At 41.2% G+C, this 21,036-nt stretch overlaps 2 protein-coding genes across 6 annotated transcripts in view; one reads left to right on the top strand and one right to left on the bottom strand.

Annotated features, from left to right (window-relative positions):
* LOC135213683 (ATM interactor-like) overlaps positions 1-13,388 on the bottom strand; it is a 24,332-nt gene extending 10,944 nt beyond the window's left edge. Inside the window, exons 1-5 of one of the 4 annotated variants that reach the window (XM_064247762.1) lie at positions 10,043-10,181; positions 9,437-9,528; positions 6,820-6,983; positions 6,539-6,631; positions 5,598-5,735 (exon numbers count right to left, since the gene is read on the bottom strand). In XM_064247762.1, the coding sequence (XP_064103832.1) occupies positions 5,598-5,735; positions 6,539-6,631; positions 6,820-6,864 (276 nt within the window). In that variant the 5' untranslated portion in view covers positions 6,865-6,983; positions 9,437-9,528; positions 10,043-10,181. Of the gene's footprint in view, positions 1-5,597; positions 5,736-6,538; positions 6,632-6,819; positions 6,984-9,436; positions 9,529-10,042; positions 10,232-13,366 lie in introns of those variants that run through there. The other 3 variants (XM_064247763.1, XM_064247761.1, XM_064247760.1) reach the window with 3 other exon arrangements.
* Positions 11,823-21,036, top strand: part of LOC135213684 (facilitated trehalose transporter Tret1-like) — a 10,403-nt gene continuing 1,189 nt past the window's right edge. Inside the window, exons 1-5 of one of the 2 annotated variants that reach the window (XM_064247765.1) lie at positions 11,823-12,240; positions 17,243-17,375; positions 17,896-18,104; positions 18,312-19,127; positions 20,868-21,036. The exon at positions 20,868-21,036 is cut by the window's right edge and continues 1,189 nt beyond it. In XM_064247765.1, the coding sequence (XP_064103835.1) occupies positions 17,324-17,375; positions 17,896-18,104; positions 18,312-19,127; positions 20,868-21,036 (1,246 nt within the window). In that variant the 5' untranslated portion in view covers positions 11,823-12,240; positions 17,243-17,323. Of the gene's footprint in view, positions 12,258-17,242; positions 17,376-17,895; positions 18,105-18,311; positions 19,128-20,867 lie in introns of both variants that reach the window. The other variant, XM_064247764.1, reaches the window with a different exon arrangement.

Below are 21,036 nucleotides of genomic sequence, written 5' to 3'. Positions count from 1 at the left end.
CACACATCTTTCTTGTGACTATGCTCTGATTAGACAGTCGTCGAGGTAGAGCGACACCCTCACTCCCTCCAAATGTAGCCACTGCGCCACGTTTTTCATTAACCCCGTGAACACTTGGGGTGCAGTCGACAGGCCGAAGCACAAGGCCTTGAATTGGAAGATGTTCCCTACCATCATGAATTTCAGATTACTTCCGTGAAGAAGGATGGATCGGCACATGAAAGTTAAGCGTCATGAAGGTCTAGTGACACCATCCAGTCCCCTGGACGAAGAGCCGCTAACACTGAGAAGGTCGTTCTCCATGGCGAACTTCCTCTTTTCCACAAAGACGTTCAGGGCGCTTACATCCAAAACCGGTCTCCATCCTCCTGAGTCTTCGGAACTAGGAATAGTCTGTTGTAAAAACCCGCAGAGCGGGGATCTTCCACTAATTCTATAGCCTCCTTCTCTAGCATCAGATCTACTGCTAGAGAAAGGGCTGATTCATGATGGGGTCCTTGTACCTGGCCACCAACTCCCTCGGAGTCGTCGTCAATGGTGGCCTTGACGAGAAGGGAATGAGGTATCCTTTGCTGACAATCGATAGGGACCAATTGTCTGCCCCTTTGTGGGCCAGACGTCGGCAAATTTCAGTAGTCTGGCACCCACTGATGTCTGGAGTCCTTGATCGCTATTTCTTCCCTCTGACTGACCTAGAGGAGGTTTTACCTCTCTTAAAAGGTCTAGATCCCTCTGGTTGAAGAAACTCTGGCAGCGGGTCCTCCTCGAAAGGGCTCTGCCTAGAGGAGTCTCTTTCTTGGTCTTGGATTGGAAGACAGAGCGAGGTTTCCTGGACCGACTGGGCTAACATGTCCTGAGTAGCCTTGGCTGAAAGGGCACTCAAGACATCCTGAATAATTTTCTTGGGAAAAGAAGAGGAGGAGAGCTGAGCATAAAGAAGTGAGGCCCTTTGTGCATGTGAAACTGCCTTATGTGAGAAACGCACAGTAGACTGACCGCTTCTTTATCACTCCGGCTCCAAACAGTGAAGAGACTTCACTCGAACCGTTTCTCACTGCTTTGTCCATGCAAGTGAGGACGCAGTTAAGATCTTCAGGAGACAGGGAATTCGGGGTCTGGGTCTTCTTAGAGCCAGAACTCCTAAAGACCAGTCAAGGAAGTTGAAAAAACTTCCAGGACTCGGAACATTCCCTTCAGTAGGTGGTCAAGTTCGTTCATCCCCCACGTAGTCTTGGCAGACAGGAGGGCAGATCGACGAGCGGAATCCACCAGAGAAGAGTGAAGTCCTAGGTCAGCAGGAACGGGAAGGGCGAGCGAGGCCTAAATGGGTTCCCCGATTTCGTACCAGAATCCTAATCTGCCAGTCAGTTTTAGACGGAGGAAAGAGAAAACAGTCTTCCCTTTCTCTTCCTTAGCAAGGAGCCATTCCCCAAAACCTCTAAGCGCTTCTTCATGGAAATAGTTGGTTTCATCCTTACACAAGATGAAACCTTCGAAGTCTTCGAAGTGGAGAATAAAGAAAGAGGAGAGGAGGAGCCACAGGAGAAAGGATATCTCCAAACTCTTGAAGGAGCAAATCTGTTAACCTCTTATACGAGGAAACAGAGGAGTCTTTTGGTCCTTCCTTCTTCCGAGGGATCCTGTTCTTCCTCAGCTGAAGAAGAACCCTCCAAGATCCTTAGAGGCGCGCGGACTTAACCCTTAGAAAAGTCTCTTGAAGTATGAGGTTTGACTCGTGGAGACAAAACTTCTGGAACTTGCCTACTCGCAAAATCCTTCTTGTCTTGAGGAGGGCGTTTTTCCAGATTCTTGGAGCCTAACAGGAGAAAGGCGGCTGTCAGGAGCAGAGCGCCTGTTTGAAGAAAAACTTCTATCAGGCTCTTGGCGCCTATCCAAAGGAGAGCGGCTACCAGGCGAACAGCGCCTGCCATGAGAGAAGCGGCTACCAGGCTCTTGGCGCCTGAACCGATGAGAGAGGCTCTCTGGCGAAGAGCGCCTACTAGGTGAGCGCCTACAAGGGGAGAAGCGTCTGCCATGATCTCGGCGCCTGACTCGAGGAGAGTGAAAGTCATGGTGAAGAGCACCTGCCAGGAGAAACGCGCCTAACAGGCTCTTGACGCCTGTCAAGCGAAGAAGAGCGCCTGTCCGATTTAGGGCGCTTGTCAAACAGGAGAGTGGAGGCGAGACAAGGAGCGGCTACGAGGCGAGTAGCGCCTACTAGGCTCTTGGTGCCTATCAATGGGAGCGGATCCTTGTCTTTCGAGAAGAGCGTCTGTAGGGCAAAGATCTCTCGAGAAGCCTGCTCCTTGTCTGAAGGAGAAACAAAGACATCCTGTCTGTCAGGCGACTGGCGCTTGGACGCAGCTGGGATCTTGTCCGAAGTAGAAAGTCTCCTGTGAGACTCCGAACGCACAGGTGCGGAGCGGGCCGGCTTTCCGTTCCGTAGAATAGCGAGAGTCGGGAGAGGGGGGAAGACCTGACTTTCTTTACAGGAAGCGAGACGTCCTTCCTACGACGAGAAGACACGCAAAGAGAGCCAGCCAGAGCCGAAATCTGCGCCTGAAGACTAGCCAACACCCTTGCAGGAGATTTCACAAAATCTTGAACAGGTGACGAGGCTCGATCTCTGCTCGGGGAACGATACTCAAGAGATCTCTTCCGTTTCTTTCGTTCGACCTCAGGCTCTTCCGAAAAAACTTCAGGGCTGGAGGGAAGGGCGCAGGGAGCGTTCCAGGCTCTCTTCGAAGGGCGCGAGGCTTCCGAAGAGCTCCATCCTCGTTTAGGAGAAGGCGAAGGCGGAAGACGAGCGGAGAAGCATTGGCGCAAGACTTCTCTCTTGGCGCGATCCAAGGTAGCCTGGGAAATGAGCAACAGGAGCTATCCGAGGGGGACGCCTGACCAGTGGGGATGCTCCCTAACCTTCCTGCGGCTTTCGACTTTCCTCCTCCACTGGGACTGGGAGTCTGGAAGAGGTCTAGGCCTGGAAGCATTAGGGAGCCGATCAGACGCACCCTCCACTGCACTGGGATCACTGCACAAATCACTATTAGAATCACTCTTACCTTCCAAATGTTTGATTTTCATCTCCATGCTGCGAATGGTGGCTTCATGGAGGCCACTTCCGAAGGCGCAATCTTCGGCTTTGATGCAGGAGCAGGAGCTGAAACTGACAAAGGAGCTACGTCTAAAATGGGATTATCTACATCCAACTCGCTAATACGAGATCTACTACTGCTCCTAGAAGAAGCTTTCCTAACTTTATCCTTTTCAAGCTTCCTCAAGTAGGAAGACAAAGACTTCCATTCATCCTCATTCAGCTTTTCACATTCGTTACAAGGATTATTAAAGGTGCATTCATTCCCTCTACACTTCAAACATACTGTGTGAGGGTCTACCGCAGCTTTCGGTAGCCTCACCTTACACTCAGTCATACAACAAACTCTGAACATAGCAGTTTTCTTAGTATCAACATCAGACATCATAAATCCAAAGAAATATCCAAAGAAAAGTCAAATAACGGTCCACAAATCGCGAATGCCAGGCCAAAAAATCAGGTACTTCACCAAACGTCCGTAGAAAACAATCCAGGGCAAAAACGAGAAAAGAATCCAACTGTCAAGAGGTACCGACAACAGGTGTGGTCGACACCGACGACAGAAAAAATCTGGCAAGAAAGGTACTTTGGTTCTTACACCCGCCACCCAGCGGCGGGTAAGGTAGATCACCTGACCTACCTGTCGCATTTGCCGCGAGTTTTGAATTCTGTCGTGACGTCAGAGACGTAAGCTAAGTATATGTCTGACAGGAAAGTTCATGTACAAAAATATTGTACATAACACAACTTTACAGTTGTGAGTCATGTTCAAGATTTTCACTACTCAAGTGCTTAAATACGGCTCATAGTTACAAATACTCACAGTTCAAGTATGTACAATCCAGTCATTCATAATTCCATTGAAGGTTTATAACCCATTATGCAAGAAATAACTCAATATTGTATTTCTGGGTCGACCTGTGTTTGCCGGTGAAAAGATCCTACTATCCACTTTTCTAGTATAAATAGTTTCTAAATATAACAGAGAAAAAAGCTAGCATGGTATGCAGAGGTTACTATCCTCGCGCGAGCACCCAAAGGGCATCGGGTATAAAGTCAGGGCGTGTGAAAGCCACTATTCACAGGTCTCCTGCCATTTAGAGATTTCCTTTCCAAGAACCCTCATATGGGGTGAGCCGACTCAGCTTTTGAATGGCTCATCATATCAAAACTGGCTAAGCACTAATTCAGAAGAATTTGGGATACCATAGTGTAGAGCTCAGTGCTAACTGATACCTCAGTAAACAAGTGTGTGTGGTAAAACTTACAAGCTTAACAGCTGCATAAGGACTTGACTTTTGAAGTGATTGCGGACAATTCATAGCAAACCAGGGAAGGATGTGGCACCAATAACTGAGCTATGTTACTAGGAACTCTCCACCTGACAGTATCTAAGATCCTTCAGTCAGAAATGAGATGGACAGGCTTCTCTTATTGAAGACCTTATCCCTGCTTGAAAATCTGAAGGATAGGGTTGAAGGACCTTATTACAAAAGAAAATTTAGTGTTAAGGCTGGTGGAAACATTCAATAAGTGAGCTATAGTTTGCCCTTTAGTAACACAGGAATAAGCCGTGAGAGCTGATGTGGAAGCTGCTGAGACGTTCCCATAGATCATGAAGCAACAGAATCATGACAGGTTGCAGTGCCAAACACGTCTCAAACTGGAAAAGATGGGAGCCTTCTGGATGATGTCTATCATAAAGTTCAGCCGAAGGAAAAGTAGACTGAACCAGATTGCAAGGTTGCTTAGGCTCAAATCATGTGTATGTCACTTTTTTTCTCTATGCCACAGGGTATCTGAAACTGACCCTCCTTTCATTATTTACAGAAAACAAGGACACAGTAAGGATTTGCCAAAGAGCAGCTTCAAAGTTGTACATGGTTGACTCTCTTGCACTAGCTCTCAAATGATGCTTCTCAGAGAATATTCTAAACAGGTACAGTACTTGCATATAAAATTTCATCATGCTCCTACTCCAAGTAAACAGTGCTAGAGTCCAGCTGTTGGATATCACATCTCTCTCGCTGAACTCCATCTGTGAATCTTGTTAGATATCACAGCTCTCCCACTGAACTCCATCTATGAATATTAGTATTAGTCACCACAAAACATCAAAATCTTCCCCATTTTTCTTATGAGAGCCTATATCATAAACTTTTGATCAATTTACCACAGGTTACACCTAATTCTTAGTCTTCTTGATACCTACTTCACATTCCAGTGTCCTCCCAAGATAATAGTGAGGTTCTTACCAAACTTTTGTTTTTACTGACTCCTGTATTAATCTTTAACCTTACAGTTAGTGGTCCATTATAGGAAAAATGTGTTTGAACTGTAATACACATATATAGTAATAGATGAGAGAGAGAGAGAGAGAGAGAGAAGAGAGAGAGAGAGAGGAGAGAAGGACGAGAGAGAGAGAGAGAGAAGAGAGAGAGAGAGAGAGAGAGAGAGAGAGAGAGAGTTTTTGTGTACAAAAGCAATCTTAATTATGCTGTACCTGTTTCAAATGAAGTCGAAGAGCAGAGGAATTTGCAAAGGTGCGAGGGCATCCTTGTGGGCAGCTGATGTTTACAGTTATTGATGATAAACTTTCCTCATCTGGAGTGACATGTTGAACATCTTTCCCAAGAGATGGCTGAATCAAATAAATTTGTCAAAAACATTAAAAAAATAATCTCACTTTCCTGATCAAGAGCACAATAAAATGAAACATTTGAAATGAAAAATCTAAAAATTAATGGGATAAAAAAAATTCTACCTCTGCAAAATGTGTTTAATTTGTTTTGCTTTTTTTGTTCCATAAAATAAATGTGATGTACGTACAGTTTAGAAGTCATTAGTACTCAAGCTGACTAAGTACTTGATAATACTTGATAATAAAGAACATGAAAGGAAAATGGACATGGAAGGAAAATGGTCTAAAATGGACTTCATTACAGTATTAATAAGATACTAAACAGACCATTTTATTTACTGAGATGTTTACTGTATCCTACAAACATTTTTAATACAAAAACAAGGCACATACAGACAAACATTTATATATAAATGACACTGAGTTTACAGTTATCTAGACCCTATCAGAATAAGGAAGAGAATTGCCATTACCAACAACTCAATTTAAAATATCAAAAAAGCTAAAATCCCTGAACTAGAAAGAAATACCCTTTCGTCACTGTTTATATACTGTACAGTAGTATTACATATATCGTTATTCAACAAAACAAAGTGCATTTAATATCCTCCAGGTTTCGTCACAAGCCAGTAGCCAGCCGTCTTCCTTATTAATGGTAAAGCTTATCATGGGCTATATCTATAAACAATGAACATAGTTTTATAAATTTGCCTTCTGAAGCATACTTTAGACATGCTACAGAACTCTCAGGTGTGAAAGGTTCAAGGCTCTAATCTACGGAACTCTGATAAAAAAACACATACCAAGCCAGATGAAACAGGATGCAAGCTTTGTCCAAAGCCGTATACTCCATTTGTAACTGCAGTAACTTTTGCTGTCAATTGTGATGCAAAGTCCTGAAATAAAAGACATATAAGCACTAAATAGACAAAATCTAAATAAAACAGAATCTCTTTAATACAGGAACCTAACTTGCATTTACAGTAGTACTACGATCAACCAGTGGGCAAACAAACAGACTAATTATAGGGTAAATATTATAATCTACTTTTTTTTACAAGTAGTGAAATGAGTTTACACTTACTGGGTCATCGAGCGCTTCCTCTTCAATCATTTGTCTTGCATCCATACCACAACCTTCAGTTTACTTCCATCCTCATGCAAAAATTAATCTGGTGATTTCTTAATTCTTCTGATCATATTTCTTCAGTCCCCACCTATCTTACAATAAACTGCTGGAGTATAACTCTGTAAAAAATAAATACTATTTACATGTCTTCAAATCTAAGGGTGTACATACAAAATGTACTCTATTCTTCAGCAGTAGGAACGAAATGTATACCTACGTATACCCTTACCAGCTGTCGCTTTTTTATGTTCATCTACCAAATAGCCTATACTACTGCATACAAAATTCAAAATAATTTTTTATCCAAATATACAAACTAAATCATGAAAATCATCATCATCATCACATCAAGTGCTATGTGATGTAAGGGGCCTCTGTGAAATTCCACCACTCATGTCTTCCTAGGGCTTTGCTTTCCACAGATTTCCACTCAACTCCAGTCTCCCTTCTCTTACTTCTCATTTGCATAGGTTTGGGTCCTCCAATTCAGCTGGTGCCCACAAGAGCTGACATGGTACAGCCACAAACAGGCAGTTCCAGGATTACATCAGGTCTTGGCTTACGTTGCTTTTCAAATATATTAATAAAAAAATCTGTTCCAGGTTACAGCGAATGTTGTGAGGTTATGTCGTTTCAGTCTTATGGTGACGGAAGAATATTTGTACAATTTTGGAGGAAATTCTACAAGATCATGGATGCATACCTCATCAGCAATAAAGTAAATCAATTGGAACAACCAAAGGATTAAATGTAAGGTTTTCATAACTTTATTTCTCATTTATAGCAATTTTTTTCATACGGTGTTCTGGCTTGCATCACTTTTCTGACTTTTGTGGCTAAGAAGTGTTATGTACAAGCAGTCCTTGCTTATTGGCAGTATCAGTTAATGGCGGTTTGGTTTTACAACACTTGGCTAATGATGTCAGTAACCAGATTTTTGGTGATGGTAAATGATTTTTGACACCAGTAAGCAGTTTATCGGCATTGGTAAGTTGTTTATCAGCTCGGTAAGCAGTTTATTGGTGTCAGTAACTGGTTAACAGCCCCGTTAAGCAGTTTACTTGTGTAGCAAACACCATATATTATTACCATAATTACTTTGACGTTTTAGTTATCAACGATTTTGGGTTATCGGCGCTCGGCCGAGAACGGGACCCCCACCGTCAACCAGAGACCACCTGTACAGAGTAATAATACAACAATTGGATGTCTCATTAATATCAATTAACTGATGGGGACATGGGAAGTTAGGAAAGTTGGAGCTACCAATCTCCTGCTTATGAATTACTATTGGTCCAGGTAATAGTGCACAACAGTGCACACTCATCATTTGCAATGCACAAGAGCCTATTACATTAGGGGAGGTCAACGAAGGACAAGGGCCCCAACTGCCAGATCAAGGCACAATGGCTGCATTGTGAGTGTTGATTTTATATAGACGTTTTAAATTTTTCTTATAATTTGCCTTTTCACCATGTCAATATTGGCCAATGTTCACATTTCGGTGGATTTAAAGTGTTTTAAATCCACCGAAATATGAACATTGGCCAATGTTGACGTCCAAGAAAGAAGAATCTTAAGAAAAATGGAAAAACATCTAAACCAATTTGCACAACACAGCCATCCTTTTCAACAATACATGCTTGAATGAGGGGTCTCCTTCCTTAATATTATAATTATTATTATTATTATTATTATTATTCAGAAAGTCAAGGGAAGGTTAGGTTAGGATGTCTTCCTAATGAACTAAGTCTTTGATTTACTTTTAAGCTCTGACTCAAAGAAATAGTGTGACATACCTTAAACAAGGTGAATTTAATTAACAACTCACAGACTACGACCTACTTTAGCCTTACAATTTGAGCAAAAGGGGTAACCCTACAGTTTATGGGTCCAAATTCACTGCATTAGGCCAAGTAAAGATTAGCGCACAGATTTATCAAATATTTATTATTGAGTCATGGAAAACAATGGAAAGGTGAGCAGTTTATCTGCTTATAGAAGCAAAGACTGTAAAAAAAAAAAAAAAACATGTCTTAGGGGATATGGACCTCCCACAGAGTTTTCGTAAAGTTGTAAATCTCTGCCTCTGTAAGCAGATAAACTGCTCATTTTTCAAATTTACCAAAAAATAGCTGCTGAAGAGCAAGAGCCTGTGCCGGTTCCCTCCTGGTTCTTAAGAGCTCACTCCACAAACAGTTCCCCTTTTTCTTTTACAATCTCTGCCCAAGCGGTGACATAGTGGCCACTGATCCCAAAATGCGGCCACTTTCCCGGAAAAGTACTTGAATTCGCTGCCATGAGCATCAGTCAAGAGTTGTGGCCCACCCTGGCAGAGCACCGAGACCTCTATGCTCCTTTCGAAGTAAGTGTTTTTTTCTAATTACAAAATAATGGCATAATTCAAGCACTTTTCTGGGAAGTGGTTGCGTTCCGGGAGAGATTCGGTCATTTACGCTACCTCTGCGTCAGGTATTTCTGGGGAAATTGCAGTTTTCTTTCGTATTTTGTTTGCTTATTAAGAATTTACCATTAGTTTTTGGGGATTGATTGAAATTAACCTGTAATTTACCTCACAACTCTATCCTACGGTAAGGGGGATCCGTTGGGAAAGCAGTGTTTTGAGTGGGGTCGACGACAGGGAGACTTCTTCCATTTGCAGATCTGTCAACAGAAGAAATTGGAAATGGGAATGAAAACTTAAGACACAAACGAGGGAGCACTGAATCTGGACCCCTAAACTGCATGATCACCCAAAAGGGGGCGTGGTACCTGTCATCCTCTCAAGTCACCTTAAAGAATAGAGGTATAAAAAAATTTTTTGATCAGACTTACCTACCTACCTAGTATTCTAGGTACTGAGCTATTTCGGGATAGACATAAAAGCCATCTACTGCAATAGGCTTGTGGTGGATATACGTTTCCATAATGCTCTAAGCTAAAGCCCCCATGACGTTACTTCTGGCTGGAATGTGATGGAATGACGACTGAACTGGAACTGTCCTACCTAGCCTATTAGCTAGGTACCTAGGTGGTAGTACCTAGGTATAGCTAGCTATAACTCGCTCCCGAACTGGTTGGTGGGGCCCGACTAGCCTTAGCTACCTACCTGATAAGTTTTCGTTCAATTCTGAAATAGTATATAATTAATTAAAAAAACAGAATGATGAATTCATACCTCTGAATGATTATAACTCAGTTCGTCCCTGCACTTTTTTAATATCAAAACAACAATAATCTCTGACAGACAGACTGATTGGGAGTAACCTAGGCAACACGGATTGTTTTGGGAGGTTGACACCTCTGCAACGGCTCCCATCCTTCTTGCTACATAGAGTTTAAAATGTCTCATTTCTATTCTCCTTTGAAGACTCAGGGAGGAAATCACGCTGAAATAAATGCCTGCGTTCAAGTGCGTTGGATAATAAACCCGGAAATGAATGATCATAGAAGCTACGAACACAATACACACTTGTTCTGGAATGCTCGTGTCTCTAACGATCAAAGTCTGTAGTATTTTTGGGGGGAGATTGTGTAACTTAGATCACATCCCTGACTTCATTAGGTTGACTCAGTGTAAAACAGAGATGAAAAGATTCCGTTTAATTTCCTTTTTACGTAACTCCGACGAGATTATGCATTTGGTCTGTTTGCTTCTTATTTTTTTCGTTTTTTGCCTGTTTATTACAAAGGATTAAGTATACCCATGAGGCTGCATGGGATTCATTCAAAAGATACGAGAGAGAGAGAGAGAGAGAGAGAGAGAGAGAGAGAGAAGTAGAGAGAAGAGAGAGAGAGAGAGAGAGAGAATACGCATGTGAGTTTATGTACAGTTATAAAATTAATAACTGGACGACCTTGGTGAAGTTGTATAGTAGCCCTCGGGACAACGAAACTGTTCTTAAGAATTCTCTCTCTCTCTCTCTCTCTCTCTCTCTCTCTCTCTCTCTCTCTCTCTCTCGTCTCTCTCGTCTCTCTCTCTCTCTCTCTCTCTCTCTCATGGTACAATCGCGTGTGTCTGGTCATGTCTTTGATTAGAAATTGCAGTTACATGATGTACTTGCAAGAGTGAGTTGTTGATTACATCATATACCCAGGAGTAATTGTATTTGTGCCTGCGTATCATTTCTCTGTTTGGGGGTAATATATTTTTCCCGATGTCCGTCTTGGGAAACTTGATCAGACTTAATCTTACATGAAATTATTTCCACTATTTCCGCTATTTATTGGGAATTAAGTTGTTCTAGATACGGCTGGGTAGTCCATTATATCTCTGTCCATTTTGCCTAATTCGCAAAGACCTTTGGTGTGATATGGTTGGCGGGTTGGAAGGGGGCCAATATAGCAACCATATAGTCTTAGAGACTTAGACCATAGTCCTAGACCTAGACCATGGCAAAGTGTCATGGTAGCAACCACCCAACCTCGTCGATTCGGTCAAACTGAATGCGTACCGTGGGCAGTAATACCCAATGGAGCCATTGCATGCAAAGACTAGCTAACAAACAACTGATTTTGAAAAACACAAATAAATAAGTTTTGAACATTAAGGGATTTCTACATTTTTCGCTGCCTCTATTGGTCTAAATTTAACAACAGTGACCCTGAACTATTTTCGGTAGATATCGTACGGTCCAGAGAAGAAGAAAATGGATGAGTTAGCCAACGGCAAAAAAAATAATCTCGATGACTTGTTCGAGCTCGTATAATCTGTCCGACTTATCTATAGCGTTATCGCAGCCCATCTCAGATAAGGAAATTTCCTCCCGATGCTCTATATAACGATATAAACCTCTATCATCTCTCTTAATAGCAATACATTAAAATTTTATGAAGCATTAGACGTATGGAAGAATTATAGAAAAAAGGAACAATGGCATCTTCGTAATAAAAAAAAATTAAGTTCAAAGGAACGCGCTGCTTGGCAACACATGGGCATCGGGCAGGGGCATCATTCATCTCCTTGGCAGTGGCACTGTCAGTCTGTCACTGTGCCTTTCCAGTCATGCATTAGAGGGCCAAACGTTTCCCCTCGCAGGCTCGAAAACTCTCTCTCTCTCTCTCCCGCCGAAGTCGTGTTTCCGATCAGCAGCTTCTGACCGCCAAATCACTCGAACGTTCGGTTCCACAAATCAGATCTATATAGTCTTATTTATTTCAGTTTTAAGTTGCCGCGTAGTGAAATACACTTTGCAGCGTGAGACAGGTTTTCTGAATTAATGCTTCGTACGAAAATATAAATAAATAAATCAATACGATTTTGCGAACCGGAGTAATTAATTAAGATGTGTCACGCTAAAATTGAACACGAGGGAACCACAGGGAAGTCTACGGACACCACGGACGGCGAACTACGGCAGGGTCGTCAAGGCAGAGGTCGGGCTATCACGCAGGTTTGTTTAATGGTTGTATATTACCAATGTGAATATTTAAAAAAAAATAACTCACTGTTATTTTGGGCGTAAACTGCAATAGATAAATAGATTTATTTTCATCAAGAAGAGAATTCAACAAGTCTGATTAACCACCATTTTTTTTTATCCTGTACCAATTAGTAATTATTATATCTCTATATCTATGTCGAAATAAACAGATATAGACTGAGGTCCTGAATATACTTCTGTCTCTGTTTATCTCCGTCACGCTAGACTGAATAGCTCTTGTCAGAAGCCCTTTAATTGTCCGCCAGAGTATTGAAAAACGCCCTGTCAAACCGTCAAGAAAGCCACCTATACCCGGCTTTCTCGTCCTAAATGCTCCCACTATAATGTATACTTCTTCTCGTCTGTGTCACACCAAATCCCTTTAGACAAAGTATCTTCACTATATTAAATCACATTTTGTACCAGTGATGGAGGAATATGTCTGTTATATATCTATATATGCCAATTTTTGAAAAATAATTTTTTTCCTCCAAAGTGTCGACAACTATTTATATACCCACGCATTCTCCCACTTTAGTATCCCATTATATTTCTACTTCCATTCAGGTATCATAGTCTGAACTGACATTTGTACTGGCCATTAATTGGTTATAACGATTTCATTGTTGTCATTTGCTACTGACAAATTCCTTATAGCCTATTTTTTGAGTTGTTTCTTTTTTTATTACGTAGGGGAACTACACACACACACACACACACACACACACACACACACACGCACACACACACACACACACACACACACACACATATATATATATATATATATATATATATATAATTATATTATACATACATACATACATACATACATACATACTACATACATACATACATATGATAACAACAGTTCAAACGAAAATGAACTGACATCAAAAGCCTAAACTACACTGTTCCACAGAATGTACATAGATTGAAGAACGAAACACTACTAAAGTTTGGAAAGAGAAATCAACCAGAGAGAGAGAGAGAGAGAGAGAGAGAGAGAGAGAGAGAGAGAATGATAAAAGTAACATCCAAACAAATGGAGAATCGCCGAGTTTCACAATAATTCCCACCTTGCACATTCGATCGTTGGCTTCAGACTGATTGGTTCTGTTGTACGTACGTCAGCCATTTCTGTAGGTGCTGACCTGCTCTGAGCCACTAGCAGATCCAGACGAATTTTATGAGCCCGCTCTGGAACTTGGAAAAAATACAGTCCGTGTTGGGACTTTAAATAAATACAAGAGATATTATAGAGAATAACTAGGTTATCGGATGAGACTAGGGACACGATAGACTAAAAAATTAGATTGGGCGCAAGGAACTTGTAGGAAATTCTTTGGGAGGAGATAAGTTGAACGAAGCACAAGCAGAGACAAGAGAGAGAGAATTCCTCGAAGAACAAGCGGATGCTTTAACAAAGCCAAGCACTCATGGCATTGGCATTAGGGTAGCTCACAGGATTAGTAATGAAATATTCATTGGTGGAAATAGGAAACAAGTACAAACTGCGCATTCCATTTTTCTGTATAGCGTATAATGCTGCATGAAAACTTTCAGCAAAGACCGGGCACTGCAGCACTCAGTTGCTCCACAGCTGCGGCCAAGCAAAGGATCCATGGTTAAAATTAACCTTAAATAAGATAAAATCTACTGAGGCTAGAGGGCTGCAATTTGGTATGCTTGACGGTTGGAGGGCGGATGACCAACATACCAATTTGCAGCCCTCTAGACTCGGTGGTATTTAAGAGCTGATTGGGGACAGACAAGTAGTCAAGCAAAGCAACGCTGGGAGGAATGATTGATAAACCAAAAGCTGAAGAAGAATTTGAATGTTTAGGTAAATGAATTGGGCGGTTTTTGAAGTGGGATAATTTGTGTAGAAACGTGAGTGTTGGAAAGCACAGACCTGTGATGAAATGACTACAGGTAGATTTAAAAAAACACTTCATTAAAAGCATTTTCTCATTATAGTAGGACTCTTGCTCTCTCTCTCCCGTGTCATGATAATGATGTCTGTACTCTACTGTCTGCATACACAAGCAATAATTAATACGTGTGCATATATCTTTTGGGTTATATACACCCTTTACCCTTCAAATTCTCATTGCACTTTTATTATGAGGTTGCTAGACACATGCTTCTCAAACCTATACATGCAACACTCTCCAGTCGGCTGACTACCAGGTATACATAATTCATTCCGAAGGCTAATAATACTTGGCTATATATAGATATATATATATATATTATATATATATATTATTTTGTATATACATATATATATATATAAATATATCTATATATATAGAATCTATACATTATATATATAATTATATATATTATTATATCTAAAAACAAAAAAGTTCAGTAACCCTACGCACATTCAGTCTCGAAAAAAAATCTCATTTCTGGCAGCATCATCATTACTTTCGTAAATATAAAAAATAAGATAATAATAAAAAAATGCTCTGATGGACGAAAGCTCTTCTTCTTCTTCATCTGTATTGTTAGGATATGCCTCGGCACACGGCGAGGACCGATGATGGCGCGTATATGTTATATAATTTTATATTTACCGAGGCTATTCTCTCTTCCCGGCCAAATAAAAACGGCTTCATCATGGCCCATTATCTTTCCATGAATTCACGGCTTTGTGTGAGTCGAATCTCTTGCGGTCTTAATGAACGAGCACGTCTCTGTGAGCTTCAACGGTTCAACCCTCTGCCCTTGGACATAGGCGTTGCTAAGGGTGCCAGTTGACAAAAACTTCTTCTCCCACCATATTTTCGCGATGAGAGACAACTGAGATTACGAAAATCATAACAGGTAAAAAAGAATGAAAAAACTACGTTATAATCTACAATCCACAAGAGTTGACCGCACATCTGTGATAACAACAACAAACAATGGCGTTATATATAAAATTGCCCCACGAATTGAAAAATAAACAAATAAAATGTTCGTGGACTCGAATATTCGCCAACTCAGCAACCGGTACCAAGATACACTACTATACATCACAATCTACATTCCACAAGAGGTGACAGCTCACGTTTTCTTACAGCAACAAACAGTGGCATTATATTAAAAATGGAGTACTTATTCAAAATGTAAACAACTGAGATGTTCGTGAACATGAATATTTTGCCAACGCAGCAACCGGTACCAAGATACACTCGTAAACACAATCAGACTGAGAAATTCCAACTACGTCAGAACCTGACGAATTCACGTTGAGGGAACCTCTTTCTCTGACAGATACTTTTTTTTTTTTTTTTTTTTTTTAGGTATCCCGTTTCATCTCCTTCGTTAGGGAGCAATAACAAAGATGAACCCTTTTTTTCTTCTTCTTTTAGTTCTGAGTTGTCGTTGTTCGTAAGAGGTCCTCGTGAAGAGAAGACACTTTCCTTATCCCTCCCTTGCCCCTCGCGTTTTTGTACAGGGTGGGATAGAAAAGGATGAGAGATAGAGTTAAGGCGGATATAAGAAAGAAGGCTATATTAAAGGCTTTTCAAAATGATGCACATGCAGGGGTATGGGCGGAAAGAAAGGGGGCAGACCTAAACGCATTTTCTAGTTGCATGGCATCCGTGATGTTTGTAAGATATACGAGTATATATATATTATATATATATCTATATATATATATATATAAATATATATATATGTGTGTGTGTGTGTGTGTGTGTGTGTGTGTGTGTGTGTGTGTGTGTTTGATTTTAAATCACAAATAGGTATACACGTGATGATTATACGAACAAAGTTACAGCCACGAAGTGAAACAATTGAGATGCTTAATAGTACCTTCGTCTTATTACCAAGACATGTCAATAAGACGAAAGTACTCAGCATCTCAAAGATACAATCACAGACTTTTAAATACAAGTTAGTTGCCTCATAGATATTTTTTTGTATACGCATGTTTAATATATTTCGTGAATAAGTTTTTGTTTACCAAAGGTTTGAATATGGTCAAATGCCGCCCTTTATTACAATTTAATTGTCTTGTCCTTGTGTCTGAGCAGTTGGACTTAATCTTTTGGTAAACCTCTTAAATTCTACTCATGTTTATACTTGTTTGGGAAGGTTACTAATCCTCCAGGTGTGTTGGATTCTAGGTACTAATCTCTTTATAATCCCTATCTGTCACTTATACGACCCTTCCTTGTCATCTCAGTTTCTCATGTATGTCAGTTGGTCTGCTGAGTAAAGGACGTGAGTCGAAAGATCTTGTAGTACTCCAGTGTTTCACTTTTATATATATATATATGTATATATATATATATATATAGATATATATATATATATATAATATTTATATATATAAGTCATATAATATTACCGTGATTCATATACATATATCGAGCTACAATGTCCTTTAATATCTAATTCGTTCTACCTCGGAATTAATATATTTTCATATATTGCTAACCGAAGGGAAATTTTTTTCTCGATAATAGATTTACCTGTACTTGGGCGCTAACGCTCTACCACCCCACCACCGCGAGAGGCCTCTCGCGGTGGTGGGGTGGTAGAGCTTCACTGACGTGCCTGGATTTGAATGTACCTGCATTCGCGCCCAAGTACAGGTAAATCTATTTTCGAGAAAAAAATTCCCCTTCGGTTAAGCATATATGAAGATATATTAATTCCGAGGTAGAGCGAATTAGATATTAAAGGACATTGTAGCTCGATATATATATATATATATATATATATATTATATATATATATATATATATATATATATAGATATATATGGAGGATATAGATACCAGCCCTCGAGCTGGGTGGTTATATAAACAGTGGGTCAGTGCCTGTTCTAAGAGCATCGCAGAGGCCCAGGAGAACTTTTACTCTAACTGTAAATATCTAAATGCATATGCAACTATGCCCTTTTTGTTACAATCTAAAACAAAAATATGTGACATATTCTTAAACTGCAGATAAGCGCCTGTCTAGCTGCCTCCCTTGGGAACCTGTCAGCAGCTGCTGTTAATGGCTGGACAGCATCAACTCTACCATCTATGAAGGAAGACCCAGATCTGTCCATGACCACAGCGGAGCTGGCTTGGATTGGTGAGCCCTTACAGAGAAATCTGGTCATCCTAGAAATGAGTGCATCCCATGATATTACTACATAAAAGACAAAATATATGTGTAAAGGCCCCCATACACTGAACGACTGTCTGTATCATTCGCAAAAACACTGTGTATGGGCTTGTCTGAATGCAAAAGTGGGTGGAGCTTCGTGTCTGAATGATCTAAGTGGGAATCTGTCACGACCAGGTTGCTGCCGGCTTGCGACTTAAGTCTGTCGTACACAGGTCGTTCAATGTATGGGTTTGTCTGCTGATATAACGCTATCGTGCACGTCTCTTCTAGAGATGATGCCATGTCTTCTCGAGACAAAATCTTTGCTCAGACTGAAATCGGTGGGGAGATCATTCACACTGTCTGAAGAGTGTGTGTGTGTGGGTCGATAACGACAATTGTTCAGACAGTCGTTCAGACAATCGTTCAGTGTATGGGGACCTCTAGAGCACTATAACAAATATAGACTTATCAGAAACTGACTATCCTGTCTATTTTCGAACAGTGAGCATCATCTCAGTTGGCTGTATGGTAGGGAGCGTCTTTGCCGGGCGACTCATGGACTGTATTGGACGAAGGGCGGCACTCATGATTATGGCGCCGTGTTTATCTGCAGGGTGGGTTACCATAGCTCTCGCTCCAAATACTGCGATTGTATTGGTTGGGAGGATGATCTGTGGAGTTGCAACTGCTTTCCTGTTTTCCACTGGCACTGTGAGTTGAAGATCTGGGCTTCATTTGTATATCTTTTCATTTTTGCTCCTCGCATCTGATAATTATCCATCTTCACATATTTAAGCTTTGGAAGCCTGGAAGACAAATTGTTCTCTACTTTAGCATTTTAAGTCAGTACTTCATTATCTTGTAAACTAACTAGCATTCAGTAAATAGTGTTTGTATACTAAATTTTCTCCTTTTCAGGTTTACTGCAGCGAAGTACCCGAGGCTCACATGAGAGGGCGTTTGGGTCTCATTCCAGCGCTGTTCATGACTTTTGGCGTCGTTCTGTCTTACATAGCAGGCGCATTCTTCTCATGGCGCATCAGCTGTTATGTCTGCTCAGCCCCGCTCATCTTAATGTTCGCGCTCTTGTGGTTCATACCTGAATCTCCCTACTGGTATATATTGAAGGGGAAGAAAGAGGGGTGTGAGGCCTCCCTTAGGTGGCTGAGAGGGCCAAAGTATGACTTTTCCGTTGAGCTGGCCGAAATGGAAGATAAAATTAACTCTGTGGGTAAAAAAGTGCAATACCGCGAGCTGTGGAGACCGCGCACCAGGAAACCATTCTTAATTTCCCTGTTCATGAGCACCTTGCAACAAGTGAGTGGCGGCAACATCCTCATGATGTTCACTGGGCTGATTTTCATGTCTGCGGGGGTGGAGAACCATCGCATGGCCACCGTTGCCACCGGATTGGTGCAGATCGTGGGCACACTCCTGAGTATGTTCGCTGCTGACCGTCTTGGGCGACGCCCGCTCATCATCGCTTCGACTTTCATCATAAGCCTGGCAACAACGTTCCTAGGTGTATATTACCTCATGAAAAATGTTTTTGGAAATCAGTGGCCCCCCTGGGTGCCTCTCGTCTCTGTGCTGACTGCAGTTGTCGGTTACTGCCTCGGATGCCGTACCTTGCCCTGGCTGCTTTCAGCTGAGCTCTTCAACACCACCATTAGGTCGACTGCAAATGCTGCCACTCTGTTTTATAACCGTCTGCTGAGTCTGACAGTCTTGCAGGTGAGGTTGCTTCTTCCTATTCAGTTTCATTTTTGTATTTTTAATAATCCATATCTTATAAAGATTGTTTCTTTTGACCTTGTATGGTTTGACTAAACCTGGAGATATGTCTTGTATAACTTCTGATTTGTAATTGCTGCCACTGTTTAATAACCATCCACTGAGTCTGACAGTCTTGCAGGCGAGGTTTACTTCTTCCTATACAGTTTCATTTTTGTATTTTTAACAATCCATATCCTATAAAGATTGTTTCTTTTTGACCTTGTACAGTTTGAATAAACCTGGAGATATGTCTTGCATAATTTCTGATTTGTAATTCGTGCTTGTTTTCAGAGTATCAGATTTCTTAACAACATTTTTTTCAAGTTCCATCCTGTCAATACATGCCACATTTCAATATGGTCCAATTGAGCACTGCATGGTTCCTCCATGGTGAATTTTCTAAGCATTCTGCCATACAGGTGGGATCAACATTATACCAAGCGTGAAGTCCACTGCCATTAAGCAGCTGATTGCTTTTCCTTTCTTGTAGGAGAGGAAATTAGTATGAACGTGATTAACAGAAGTCCTTGAACTTGATGCAGATCTTAACAGGGCAACTTCATAATTTAGCTTGTATTGTCGAGAAAGTAGAGTATCCCCATATCATTAATTAAATAATTTATGCAAGTTCAACTTTACACATTCCTAAAGTCGTGTTTTAAGTAAATCTGACGCTCAGTAACTTAGCATTCTTCCAGTAAAGGAACAGTATGGAGGAGTTATGGAGTTCCATTTGACAATGTCCCAGAGAGAGAGAGAGAGAGAGAGAGAGAGAGAGAGAGAGAGAGAGAGAGTGTGTAATTGCTGTGTGGATGGTTAACAATTGAATTTGCTTTTTGGTGAGTTCTGGGTTGTCTGCTGGTGCAGCTGGAGTTAGCTGTTAGAGTTCTGTGTTTCAGGCAGTCTTTAGTCAGAACTGGTGATGGTCAGTGGTGTCGGCAGCAGTCTGTTGAAGGCATTGAAAGTCACTTAAGTTGTGTGTTTTTAATTTATTGTTTAGTTGTTGTTTGCTTGGGAGTTGCTGTGGCTGTGCTGTTGTATTTGTTGTGCTTATGAGTTTCTGTTGAGTTATATGTGAGTTAATGTGGTTGAGGGTTGTTGTTGTTGTTGGGGGGCTGTTGTGGTTTCTTGGTGTGGTTGTGAGTTGTTGAGAGTTGTTTTTGGTGAGTTGTTGTGATTCCTTGGTGTTGTTGGTGGGTGTGTGTGTTGCCTTTTTGTGTTGTTGGTGATTGTTTGTGCCACAGTGTTTTGTTGTGGTTGTGTTCCTTGTTTGTTTGTTGTGTTGTTGGGTTGTGGTTGTGGTCCTTGGGTGTTGTGTTGTGGGTTGTAGTTCTTGGTTGTTGTCTTTGTTGTTGTTGGTATCTCCGCAACCTTGATCGGCAGACAGCACAGCATAGCCCGGAGTACTATCTGGAGTTGGGTGAGTACATGTTTGTGTTTTTTGTTCTGTGTGTAGGTATGGGTCAATTGTCCTGCATGTATTCTGTAGTGTGAAGAGGAAAGTGTGACTGAAGGTGAGTTGGTAGCTGGATTGATTAAGTTTATTTGAGGGGGGGGGGGCGTTAGGATTTGCCCGCTTGCTTTTTAGCTTGTGATCCCGCCACAACAGTAATATTTGTGTTGGCTTTCGTTCGAGGATCAGACGAACCACTGTATACCTTTCAGCATCTGAGTGACATGGTCTCTTTTCACCCACAGGTCTACCCATTTTTCGAAGAGGCCTTCGGGGCACACACAGTCTTCTTCACCTTCGGAGGCTTAAGTATGCTTTGCTCTCTTGTCTCTTTCTTCGTCGTCCCAGAGACCAAAGGGAAGACGCTGGAACAGATTCAGGAACATTTCGAAACTTCGAAGAAGAAGAAGAAAG

The sequence above is a fragment of the Macrobrachium nipponense genome, chromosome 43, assembly GCF_015104395.2.
Source record: "Macrobrachium nipponense isolate FS-2020 chromosome 43, ASM1510439v2, whole genome shotgun sequence".
Lineage (NCBI taxonomy): Eukaryota > Metazoa > Arthropoda > Malacostraca > Decapoda > Palaemonidae > Macrobrachium > Macrobrachium nipponense.
This window is presented reverse-complemented; position numbering and strand designations above follow the sequence as displayed.